This window comes from Crocuta crocuta, unplaced genomic scaffold, assembly GCF_008692635.1.
Source record: "Crocuta crocuta isolate KB4526 unplaced genomic scaffold, BGI_CrCroc_1.0 scaffold2, whole genome shotgun sequence".
In the NCBI taxonomy this organism is placed as follows: domain Eukaryota; kingdom Metazoa; phylum Chordata; class Mammalia; order Carnivora; family Hyaenidae; genus Crocuta; species Crocuta crocuta.
In genome coordinates, this window is record NW_027528640.1 from 2954332 (window position 1) to 2968315 (window position 13984).

At 36.0% G+C, this 13984-nt stretch overlaps 1 protein-coding gene across 8 annotated transcripts in view; it reads left to right on the forward strand.

Moving 5' to 3' along the window:
- PCDH15 (protocadherin related 15) overlaps positions 1-13984 on the forward strand; it is a 752236-nt gene that overhangs the window by 569878 nt on the left and 168374 nt on the right. For all 8 annotated transcript variants that reach the window (XM_077755213.1, XM_077755212.1, XM_077755209.1 and 5 more), the window contains 2 exons: positions 4806-4946; positions 6865-6977. In XM_077755213.1, the coding sequence (XP_077611339.1) occupies positions 4806-4946; positions 6865-6977 (254 nt within the window). The remainder of the gene's footprint in view (positions 1-4805; positions 4947-6864; positions 6978-13984) is intronic.

The window sequence follows — 13984 nt, forward strand, 5'->3', positions numbered from 1 at the left end:
TGAATAAATCCCACATGTAATGAATTAATCCCTTTACTATAAACATGAGCAAGATGATAGGTATTAGGGAATAAAAAATGTATAAAATTTTAAATTCCTGATATTTTATATACTTTTTTAATTTAAATTTACATAATGTTTAATTTCAGTGTTCTGTGTGATGCTAAGTCATATTTTTCAGCACCCATTGAATGACAAACCTCCCACTAACATCATGGTTCTTTTTCAAACATTTTGTTTAGGGAAATATATCCCTCTAAAGGAGAATGTATCACTTACTTGAAAATTCAGGGAAAAAAATCTAAAACCCTTGTGGTGAATGAAAGTGACATTAAGAAGGATTGCTATACCAGCACTTCATTAGTCTTTCAAAATCATGGTTGTCTGAAGTCACGCTCGCTCCAATAGACAGATAAGGTCAGCTGGATCGATGTATATCACTGTCACAGTAAGTGAGCAGGCTTCAAAAATGATGTCCTGTTCTGCTTCTCACATGTCCTCAGTTTCCATAAAATTTTAAAAAGGAATCATTGTTATTTACCCTTCAAGAGACTCCAAGAGGCATAATGATAAGAAACCACTTACCACCACTGCCTGCTGAGAAGAGAATCTTTGCAGACAGTTTTGCCACCTTCCTATTAAATTAATATTTATGTCTTGGCTAATTTACTTTTTACAATTTGTTTTTGATAAATGCCTCTTTGTGGTAGTGAGGTAAATAGAGCAAATTCTAAATTTGTTTAAATAGTCTTCTTTTTAAAAAATTTTTAACATTTATTCATTTTTGAGGGAAAGAGTAAGAGAGAGAGAACATGAGTGGAGGAGGGGCATAGAGAGAGGGAGATACAGAGTCTAAAGCAGGTTCCAGGCTCTGAGCTGTCAGCACAGAGCCTGATGCAGGGCTTGAGCTTACAAACTATGAGATAATTACCTGAGCCAAAGTGGGACCCTTAACATACATACATATTATGAGATTACCCACTAAATTTCCATAAATCATGCTGGATCAAAGTTTACCTTATAATCCCCTATTTGAAATTTTACATTGCCTGAAATGTCAAAATGCATTTTACCTCATGATATTAAAGTATCTGTTCTAAGGAAGAGACATTGTAGTTTAGTTAACTGAAGAATAAAACTAAATGAATTCCACTATGTGGATATCTAAAGTATTTGTCTTCTTTGGTGGTGACCTAAAACCATAGATAATTTTTTGTTTTTGAACCCACACTTTGAATACATTTATAAACTACTATGAGAAGTAAGGGCATGGAGACAGAAAGACAAGAAAATAATCCCTCAGATGATACAAACACAGAACCATCCTAACAAAAGGAGGCTTGGGGATAAACATTGGTCTTCAGAGTTATGAAGATGTATCTTGCCTTGGAAAGGAGAGACTCTGCTCCATCACACAGAGGCCAAGATGAGCTTGGCTTTCAGCACATGTTTTGCTGAGGAAGAGCCTTTCTAATTGACAAAGTCCTGAAATGCCACTCTGGGTCTTAACAGTGTGAATGAACCAACTTTGGCCAAAATCTATTAAAAGTTTATCTGAATGCTGTGGTTTAGTGGTGGTAGTGTCTAAAGGTAGGGAGCTCAAGGTCCAGGGTGTGTCTGTCCGTTAAGTGCCCAACTTCGGCTCAGGTCATGTTCTCACAGTTCGTGGGTTTAAGCCCCACGTCGGGCTCTGTGCTAACAGCTCAGAGCCTGGAGACTGCTTTAGATTCTGTTTCTCCCTCTCTCTGCCCTTCCCTGTTCAACTCTGTCTCTCTTTCCCTTTCAAAAATAAATATACGTTAAAAATGTTTTTAAAAAATAAATAAATACAGGGACCTAACTGGTAACCACCAAGGTTTCTTTGGTTCTAAACAAAGATCAATCAATTTGTTTTATCAGAGTGCAGGACCAAGAAGCCATTTGCCTATCATTTTAAATCAAAATGTAGGCTAGTTTTATTTTAATATGAAGTTTAAGAAAATAATTTTTCTAAACTTCTTGCAACATTACTGACTTTATTATAATTTGGAAGACTACAGAAAAAGAATCTATTGCCATAGAAATAAAATTTTAAAGATTGACTTTTTATAAAACAGTAGTTCTTCCATTTATCTATTGATGGTCCAAAACACTCTCTTAATAAACATATAAGTGCATATACAGAGAGATATAGTGTAATGTATATACCATCTTATCCTGAAGTAAAGTAGAAAGTAATACATATTTTCAGCTCATTTTTAAGTATTTTTTATATACTTAATTATATACTTAATATATATATATATATACTTAATACTTAATATATATATATTTTAAGCTTTTNTCGGGGTGCCTGGGTGGCTTGGTTGAGCATCTGACTTAGTCTCAGGTCATAATCTCGTGGTTTGTGGGTTTGAGCCCCGCGTTGGGCTCTGTGCTTACAGTTAGCTCAAAGCCTGGAGCCTGTTTCCCCCTCTGTCTCTGCCCCTCCCCTGCTCACACACACACTCTCTCTCTCTCAATGTCTCTCTCAGAAATAAATGTTAAAAATTTTTAAAAAAATAAAATTAAAATTTATATTTATCTAAATGATATTTGATATGGATATAATGTAGTTACTGAAATGTATAATTTATAAACTCAATAAACTATTTTATTTTTTAAAAAATTTTTAATGTTTATTTATTTTTGAGACAGAGAGACAGAGCATGAGCAGGGGAGGGGCAGAGAGAGTGGAACACACAGATCTGAAGCAGGCTCCAGGCTCTGAGCTGTCAGCACAGAGCCTGATGTGGGGCTCGAACCCATGAACTATGAGATCATGACCTGAGCTGAAGTTGGACACTTAACCGACTCAGCCACCCGGGCACCCCAGTGGTTCTCTTTTCAATTATTTGAGCAACCTCCATACTATTTTCTAGAGGGGCTGTACCAGTTCCATTCCCACGAACAATACATGAAGTTCCCTTTTTCTCCATATTCTCAGCAACACTTTTTGTTTCTTGTATGTTTTATTCTGACATGGGAGAAGTGATATCTCATTGTGGGTTATATTTGCATCGCCCTGCTGATGAGTAATGTTGAACATATTTTCCTTTCTCTTTTGTCCATCTGTGTATCTTTGGCAAGTGTTTTTTCATGTCTTCTGCACATTTTAAATTGGATTATTTGTGGGGTTTTTTTGGCATTAAGTTGTTGAACTTCTTTATATATTTTTGATACTAACTGTTTAGCAGTTATGTCTTTTGCAAATATCTTCTCTCATTTGCTAGGTTGTCTTTAGGTTGTCTTTTAATTTTATTGATCATTTGCTTTTCTGTGCAGAACATTTTATTTTGCTATAACCCCAATAGTTCATTTTTGCTTTTGATTCCCTTCCCTGAGGAGACATAGTTAGCAAAATGTTGCTATAATCAGTGTCAGAGAAATTAACTCCTTGTGTTCTCTTCTAGGATTTTTATGGTTTCAGGTCTCACATTTAAGTCTTTGATATATTTTGAATGTATTTTTATTTATGGTATACTCTTGCCTCCTTTGTTGAGGTTTAATTGATCATATAATTGTGGGTTTGTATCTGGGCTCTGTTTCATTCCATTCATCTATGGGTGTGTTTTTGTGGCAGTACCACACTGTTTTAAGTACTTTATGTAATATATTTTGAAAGCTGGAATTGTAATACCTCCAGTTTTGTTCTTTTTCAAGACTTACTTTGGCCATTTGGGGACTTTTCTGGTTCTATACAAATTTTATGATTGTTTGTTCTAGTTCTGTGAAAATATTGGTCATATTTTAATAGAGATTACATGATTTTTTTTTGATTGTTGGATAGGATGGACATTTTAACAATATTTATTTTTCCATTTCTAAAGCATAGCATACCTTTCCATTTGTTTGTGTCTTCTTCAGGCCTTTCATTGGTATTTTACAGATTTTGAAATAAGGTCTTTCACCTCTTTGACTAAGTTTATTCCCAGGTATTTTATTATTTTTGGTGCAGTTGTACCTAGGACTGTTTTCTGAATCTCTCTTTATGCTACTTCATTATTAATGAAGGACATCCAACAATTTTGACTATTTTTATTATAGTCTAAAAGTTTTATCAAATCTTATTTTTTTTCTAAAATTGGTTTCTTTTAACTTCCCAACTTATCTTGGTCTATAACTGGGACCTGGAAGCCTCAAGTTCATTAACCAAAAATTTTAAAAATGGGTGGTAGAGTATATATGTATCATCTTTACTGTGCTCCTTTTACCTAATAACCATTCAACAAAGGTTAGGCCTCATTATTTTACTATTATTACTATCACTGTCATTAGTAATGATTGCTACTAAAGGATTGTTATGAGGATTAATTCACGTATGACCAAACTTAGGTGTTAAACAGTACAGAGCAGATGATAAGTACTTTCTCTCTCCTCCACATCCATACCCATCCTTCCACTTTACAAGTGTCTTCCAGAGTCATCCACGCTTCATCATGCTCTGAGTGTCAGAATTCAAGTAAGCACAGTGAAAGAACATAATTTATAATGGTCTCAGAAGGTAAACTAGTAAGCAGGCATGGTGTTTCAGTAGGTTGAGATTCCTAGAGTTAAAAGAAAGTGGAAGAGAAGATGCTCAAGGCAACCACTGGTCTGTTCATTCACATAAATACTTTCTAGTAACAGGTGGAGAGGCTGCTGCATTTCACACCTGAAAGCATGAATGCTTGATATGAGTTTTGACTTCTAAAAGACCATGCATTTTATAGATCAGTTTGGCATTATTGATGCCCTTCGTTTTCATTTTGTGATGAGTAAATTAACAATATATAATTCCATTCTAGGGATTACCTGCAAGTCGTGTAAGGTACAGAGTAGATGATGTCCAGTTTCCTTATCCTGCTAGTATTTTTGACGTAGAAGAAGATTCTGGAAGAGTGGTAACTCGGGTCAATCTTAATGAAGAACCTACGACAATTTTTAAGGTCAGTGCAGTGGTTTCTTTATATTGTCTATTTGGTATTTAACTTTTGAGAGTTTAGTTTAACAGATGACTGTACAAAATAATTACAAAATCATATTATTTTTTTAACCACATAGATATTTAGGAAATCAGATAAGCAAAAGAAAAAAAAACACTTGATATTTCACATCTTGGAGATAACTAGAATTTGCCATTTTAATATCTATCCTTATGATGACACCCCATGCAAATGCAAATATACAGATAATGTGTTTTCAAATAATATGATCCTCAGGGCACCTGGGTGGCTTAACCTCAGTCCGTTAAGCCTCTAACTCTTGGTTTCTACTCAGGTCATGATCTCACAGTTCATGGGATTGAGACTCGCATTAGGCTCTGTGCTGACAACTCAGAGCCTGCTTGGGATTCTCTTTCTCTCCCCCTCTCTCAGCCACTCCCCCATCTCGCTCACACGTGCACACACCCTGTCTCTAAAAATAAGTAAATAAACTTGACAGAATGAATAAATAAATAAATAAAATAATATAATCCTATTATTCATAGTGCTTTTTTAACTTCATAATATACTGTCCATGCCAATAAATATTGTTAGTGGTATTATTTTAATGGATATATGATGTTCTGTTGTATCAATCCACTATTATTATTTTGTCTAATAGTTTGTTGTTAGATAATTAGGCTGTTTCTAATTTTTGTTATAATAATATTTGCTGTTATGAACCTCCTTGTGCAATTATATATGCTGTTGACCTGATTTTTTTTTCCCTTAAGATAAGTACCGAGATGCAGAATTGTTGGGTCACCTTTACATACGTGTGATAAGTTATACTTCCAGAAAATTTGAAATAGTGATACCCCTCACTATTACCATAAATAATCTATTTTATTAAATGTCTGAGCATTTCCCTTTTCTATAATTACTTAGAATACTTTTGTCGTTGTGAATAAAGCCTTTGACCCTGCAATGAGGAAATGCCTTCATCGGTTAATCTTGTGGGTGTCATGAACACTATGCCTCTCGTAATCCTGCCACTATGGGAAGAAATTGTGTCATTTATAAAGTATGACCCCAAGGCTAAATCATGGGCCGTAGGATGGTCTTTAGTTATGGCTTCATGGTCCGGGTTGAACTGGTTTAGTTTAGTAGCCTACTGCTTCCAAAGTTACGCACATTCAGAGAAACACATAGTTTTGAAAATACTTAACATTTCTTAAATAGAAGAATTATTCTTGACATCGTTATCCAAAAATTCAAATATAAATGGTATTATGGTAGAAAATAATATGTAGTTGTAGCATCTTGAGATGAAAGTCTTTCTCTATTTACCATCTTCAGAACAGTTTCTACTACACGTTATGAACTGGTTGTCTCTATTTTTAAGAGTGTGTATATCTAAGGGTGTATATCTAAGATTTCCAGTTTTATCCTCCAGAGTGAAGTATTTCTGCCCTGTAATCTTGCAGACAATTAATTCACTGGAAAAATTAATTTCTTTTTATAAGCAAGCTAATTAGCTTTTTGCTATCGACATGACTGAATTTAACACTTTTTAAGTAAGTGTTGGTGCTTATAATGGCGCACATTTTTAGTGAGAGCACCAGTGGGATTATGTAAGAGAAATCAAGTTAGTCATTGGAAAGATGCCATATTGCATACCTGTGTTTACTGGTAGTGTCTTATCATAGAGCTAGTAACTCTACTTTGAGTTTTCTGGTCTAGGAAGTGAACATAAGACATCTACCTGCTGGGACTGTTGTAAAGATTAAGTGAGAATATACGTAACATATCCTAGAACCAGGGCTGTGACCTGGCAGACAGTGAGGAAGTGATCATTACCTCCCCTCTGGGGCTGGGCAGTCCAATGATCAAAATGACACCTTTTTTTCTTCTTGTTAATAAATTTGTATTACTTTTTAAGTTGGTGGTTGTGGCTTTTGATGACGGTGAGCCTGTGATGTCCAGTAGCGCCACAGTGAAAATTCTCGTCTTGCATCCTGGAGAGATTCCACGCTTCACACAAGAGGAATACAGGTACCAATTTCTGTCTCTTCTAGTGCTATGCAAAGCTTTTTCGTTTGCTTTATTTTGACCTCTCAAAACCAGTGTGATAAGAATTGATCAATGAATGGTCCTTCCCATTCTAGTTTAAGTTTTTCTAAATTAACATAATATTACACTTATTTTGGAAGTTGATTACTTAACATGACAGTCTAAAATATCAGTTTTCATAATACTTTGATGCATAATGGATGCTTTAAAAAGAATTAACACGGGGTGCCTTGGTGGCTCAGTTGGCTGAGCGTCCGACTTTGGCTCAGGTCATGATCTCATGGTCCATGGGTTCAAGCCCCGCAACAGGCTCTGTGCTGACAGCTCAGAGCCTGGAGCGTGCTTCAGATTCTGTGTCTCCCTCTCTCTCTGCCCCTCTCCTGCTTGCTCTCTGTCTCTGTCTCTCAAAATAAAATAAAGACATTAAAAAATAATTAACACAGTCTTTGAAAAATACATTGTATTTTTGGGTTCAAACTGCAACTAATTAATGATCTCAATGGTGAGAAGTAGGCATTTAGTTTCATTTTATTGCCAGAGAGATAACTTAACATTTATCTGATGATATTTCTCATATAACCAGTGAAAGAGAGAGGGAGAGAATGTATGTGTGCTTATGTGTATGATACATATTTTATATTATAATACAGGATAAGCATATATACTATCTTATGTCAGGCTGCCATAACAAAATACCATGGTGGGGGGTGTCTCAAACAGAAATGTACTTCTCACTCTTCTAGAGACTGGAAGTCTAAAGTCGGGGTACCAGCGTGGTCAGGTTCTGGTGAGAATCTCTTCCTGGCTCACATAGGGGAAAGTGACAGAAAGCGAACTCTCTGGTGTCTCTTTTTGTGAGGGCACTATTTCCAAGATTAGATCCCCACCCTCTTATTTCTAAAGGTTTCATCTTCAAATACCATGTCATTGAGGGTTAAGGTTTTAGAATGACAGTCCACAGCATGTGTGGATGGATGGATGGATGGATACATAGACAGATACATAGATGGATAGATATTCTTAGGAAGTGAAGAATTGAAAAAAATAATTAAATTTACTATATTTTATGCTTGCATATGAGTGAAAGATTTATAATGCTTTCCTGAAAATAGAGTAGAACTTTCTTTCATGATATAGTTTAGTAGGTTAGTCTATTTAGAGATAAATTTGACATTACATAATGAGACTCAAGAAAAAGGAAGACTTCATATAATAGAACACTGTGTCATATTCTAAAATTTGTATTTTTATTGCCTTGATAATTTCTAAAAACTACATAAGAACTGTAAGTTAGTGCAAGGGCTAAGATACTGGGAGAGGAGGCAGATGACGTTTCTGGGAACATTTACCATGCTGACTGAGAAGTGTTTTCTTTATAAAAAGTTGCCTTTGCAACATTCAAGGAATAAACTAAAGTGTATAATTTTACCAGAAAACTCTACATAACATATATGTAAACCACTGAGATGGAAACTATACTTAAAACTTGGGGCACCTGGGTGGCTCAGTTGGTTAAGCATCCAACTTTGGCTCAGGTCATAATCTCATGATTAATGCATTCAAGCCCTGCATCAGGCTCTGTGCTCACAACCCAGAGCCTGGAAACTGCCTCAGATTCTGTCTTCCTTTCTTTCTGCACCCACTTGTGTGCATTCACTCTTTCTCTTCCTCTCTCTTTCAAAAATAAATATTAAAAATATTTTTAAAAACTATACTTAAAACATTAAGAATTCTCGGTCAGTCTGTTTGAAAAACCATTTTCTTCCTTATGTCCCTTATTACTGATTCCCCTTTTATTTTGTTGTCATGGGGTCCTGTAAACTCCAGTTCTTGGCCCGGTGCATGTAGTTTTCTGCTTCTAGAGACCTTCCTTGAACATGGTTATTGTGGTCATGTCACGAACCCAAATGGATGTAAATTCACTTGTGTTTCTCCCCAACTTATCTAGATTAAATGTTCATTTAAAAATGTACTTATTATTTGGGGTGAGTCCAAAAATCCTTCAGAGCTTCAGCTGCACAAAATCCCCATCTCTGTTCTCCAAAAATTCTCCCACCTAGCCTACCCTTGGAGCCATGAAGAAAGCAAGCGTGATGATGCCTAATGCTGTCCCTTTGAATAAGCTCTGTAAATGGATCCCCTGTCTCTGGGTTTTCCTCTGCTGCTCTTTCCTCTTAATAGTAGTATGTCTCCAGACTTTGGGAGCACATTGCTCATTAAGTCTTTTAACTAAAACATGGTGGCACGAATGCCAAGGTCATAGATCTCACCAGGACATTGCTCATTTAGCCTTTTTTTTTTTTTTAAATTACCCTTATTCATGCCACTTTTTAAGAATAAAAAATGTTTTGTTCAGTGAATAATTTACCGTTCCTTTCTCTGCATACAACTACTATCGGCAAATAGACTTCTATTAATAAAGTTGTTAACTTAGAGAGGAAAAAAAACACCAATTACTTGGTGCTAAGATTAGGAGTCACATCAGCGCACATGGAAGAATTTTTTACCTTTCCAAAGAACACTTCTAACATTTGCACACAGTGCCCTTGACTGTCCTAGTTCATGTGTTATTCTGACGCATAAAGGCAATTTGATAATCTTGTCTTATCCTACAGTTTATGAAGGAAGTCCTAAGAATCTATGTAATTGCCATAGTGAATTCAGTAGGACTTGGGCACTGAACAGGATATTTTTTCTTCTTTCATCAGACACTTAGAAAGCTTGGCTAATAAAAAACTGTATCCACCATTGGCAGAAGACACTACATTTTGAATAAGAACCAATAATTGAATTGAAATGTTTAAGTAAGTTTACATTTGATCTAAAGTATGGAATGAACTATTTTTAAAAAAAGACTTAGGGCTAATCTTCATCACTTCTCTCTCTGTGCTCTTGATTTCAAGTACATAGCGAGCCTGAATCTGTCACGGTCTTTCCTTCTTCCTCCTGGGTGCACAGCTAGACTCCAGTTCCCAACCTCGCTTACTGAATTGAGCTGTGGGACTGAGTTCTGGCAAATAAAAAGTGGAAAAATATGGTCTGCACCGTTTCCCGGCCTGACTTAACCTTTTCCCTGTATGGACAGGTGAAATGGAAAAAAATACCCAGAGACCCCTGGGGGTCAGTCATATGTCAACAATCATAGAAATATAACAAGAAAGGAGCCTAGGCCTCTGAGTCATAGATAGGAAGAGGAATACTGAACTAGGAATGACATATGTATTATGTATGGCATATATATTATATTTATATTTATTACATACATATATATTATATTTATATTTATTACATACATATATCTTTTTTTCACAATCATTTATAGACTCAGCCAGATGCACATAACTCCCAGAGATGCTAAACAATGTTATTAGACCTTGACTATCAGTAAGATCCCTTGTGTTGGGATTGATGGGTGGCAGATTATGCCACTCTGGCAAAAAGATTATTTTGAACTAAAAGCACTTAAAAATGAAGAGCTACAGGAAGGACATTCTAATCTCTCCTTTACTTCCTCCTTCTCGAGTTTACTTTTCCACAGTGGTCTCTCTCTGTTCATCCTAATACAAAAGTATGGCAGTGTTGCCATTCCTCTGGGTCTTCATTGCATCATGAGGGCTCTCCTGTCACTGAAAACTTATATAACTGTGTGTGTTCACTCCTACTAATGTGACTTATGTGTGGTTCATACTTGGACCCAGCCTGAAAAGCTTGGAAGGGGAGACGTAGAATCTTACTTCCCTTACAGAATTGTTCCTGGTGCAAAAACATTTTCATATGATCCAGTTTGGGGGTACATAAAAGGATAACCAAGATTAGTGTTCCTGGTTGGGTGAGGAAAGGATGCTCACGGAATGCAAAGGGAAAGCAGTGATCAGAGATGAGTAGCTTTGCCAGGTGAGGTACATACCATGTTTACATGTCATGAATGCCTTCATTCTCATATTGGCTCTTGAATTGCTTCAGAAAAACTAATTTTCAACAGATGTCTAGGTGTGAAGAAATGTTCTAAAATATTCATTCATTTTAGAATATTGAGCTTGATTCTTTTTTAAAAAAATATTTTAATGTTTATTTTTGAGAGAGAGACAGAGAGAGAGTCAGGTAAGGACAGAGAGACTGGGAGACAGAATCTGAAGCAGACTCCAGACTCTGAGCTGTCAGCACAGAGCCAGATGCAGGGCTCCAACCCACAAACCATGAGATCATAACCTGAGCTAAAGTCAGACACATAACCAACTGAGCCACCCAACTGCTCCTTGAACTCAAATCTTAAATTGACCTTCTTCCCTAACCCATTTATCTTGTTTGTGGAATGATCAGTCATTAAATCTTGGATAATAAGATTACTTCTGGTTGGTTAGGCTGCTCTAAAAAGAAACCCTTAAATTACAACAACTTAAAGAATAAAAGAAAAAAATAAAAAACAAAAACAAAAGATGTGCTTTGGCTCACATGACCATCTAAAGTGAGTGTTCAGGTTGGTGGTAACTCTTCATGCAATTCTTTCATACAGTTGTCAGGGACTTGGACCAATTTAGGGTCTTCCATCCTTAACACTGTTTCAGAATTATTCCAGGATCACCATTTCTGTCCCTTGACAGGGAAAAGGCGGCAGAAGTCCACATCCAGAGAGTTCCTGAACCAGGTTAGGCAGGGCTTGCACATTTTACCTGAGCTCACGTTCTATCTCAAAAATCCAGGCAGATATCCACAGCTAGGTCAGAAAGGGCAAATGACTTCTGTCCCTCACTAGACAGATGTATCTCAGTCCCACCTCTCTTACTGAGGGAAAAAGGAAAATAGTGTTGGTGGAGAATTAGCACATTGAATGAGTGATTTTAGACAAATTACAGATTTTCATTGCTACGTCATCTTAAGATGACTTATTTTACATTAAGAATATACAAGATTGGGTACACGAACCAATGATGGAATAGTACAGAAACAGCTTTATTCTTAAATATGTATTGGTAAAATAGATCATGTTCTTCTTAAATTAGCAAGAGAATGCATACTCTTTTTTGTTTGAATTCAAAGCAACTTTCCGATGGACATTTTTGAACGTTTTAAATTATTTCTAGGGGTGCCTGGGTGGCTCAGTCGGTTAAACATCCAAATTCAGCTCAGGACATGATCTCACGGTTCGTAGGTCCAAGCCCCGTGTCGGGCTCTGTGCTGACAGCCAGCTCAGAGCCTGGAGCCTGCTTCAGATTCTGTATCTCCCTCCCTCTCTGACCCTCCCCTGTTCATGCGGTCTCTGTCTCTCTCTCAGAAATAAATTAAACAAAAATTAAAAAAAAAAAGAAATAAATAAAACATTAGATAGATAGATAGATAGATAGATAGTTTCTAGCCTTGCCAGCCTATCCAGTGTTAATATTACATATTCCAAAACAAACCTTTCTGGACTTCAAGCTAAAATTTGGTTATCTGATTACAATTAATTACTCTATCCATGTTCCTGAGAACTGTAATTTTCTTGATCACAAGGAAAAAAAAAACATTATGGCAGAGTATAAGTGAGAGTTACAAGCTATAAACTCACTTTGTGCAGACTATCAAAGTGATTTGAGAGGAGGCGTTTACTATTTGCTGAAACATTTCCTACTGTACCAGCTCTACATCGACAGACACAAAATCCATTATTCTTTTTATAGCATTCAAAACATTTAAATATCCAGCGACTGGTAATAACCTTGCTGCAGGAGTGCAAAAATAGACCTGTTGTTACCTTTTCTGAAATTATAAAAGTACAAGCTTGAACCCACAAATAACAAACATCGTAGTAAGTACATTGATATTTACCAGAGGAAAAGCTTCCTGGACTGCCAGCTAAGTTTCTGACAGAAGATGATGAGCAGGTGAGCTCACCAGTGTGGAAGTAGCAATATATCTAACTAAATGCCAACCCACCCGCCTTTCACATATTCTTTTGTGTCTCTGCTCCTGATTCCTATTTAAAACCTTGCTCATTTTCTGCTAATGGTTCTTTGAAAAAGAATATAATGAAGTTTGTAAAGTTATTCAAAGACTTTACAAAGAGCATCCCATATTAAGGGAAATAATTTAGCCTGTCAAGACCTGAAGGGAAAATTCTCACATTATTTTCTTGTTTACAATGTATATTAGGATATTTTATATGTGCTGAAAAGATTTGATGTTGTTGTTCCTCAAATCCTGTGAACTGAAGTTATTACCTGATGGGCTGACTTCCAGTAATTTTTACGGGTAGGAGGGATCTCATTATGAGGCAGCTATTTGCCCCATACAGATATGCGTGTGCCTTTATAATGGCCACATTGACAGCAGTTCTGAAGATAAGCATGCACTTATTTTTCTTTGGTCCCTCTATGGCTGCAGTACTTGAAACAGACTTATTTTGTTCATCCCATGGCCTCTTCAGTCTCTCCTGAGTCACTTAATCAGGTTAAATGGAGAATTAAAACATCATTTGCTTCTTTTTGTCATCAGATAAATGCTTGTATCTTCCAGAAAGCACCGTTTTCTTCTCAAAATTTTAAAAAGCATGTACCTCTTCAGACTGTATAACATTAATTTCTGCAATTATAAACAAGCATTCATATTATCAGGTGCAACCACACAGTCAAAAATTTCAACATTGTAACAGATTTCTATTGGCATGTGGCATTTCTGTTTTATGCATTTCTTCCAGTTTATCTTTTTGAAAGACAAGGAAACACCAGAAATGTCCGTCTCTTAGAGTTTGTACCTCAAGTCATCATTCTTCATTCTCTCTATTCCCTTTCCCCAAAACAAAATTCTTAAAGTGTCAGTAACATCTCATAACCCTTTGTTGTTAAAACACCTCTCTCTTCTCCAAAGTGTCTCCATCTGGCTTTTTTTTTTTTTCTGCAGTGAATGAAATGCAAATACTAGTTCTTACCTTACATAAATAATATTAGTTTTGAGTTATTACTATTCATGTCATTAAGTGTCTCTATTTCCATATATAATCTCATATCTTAAAC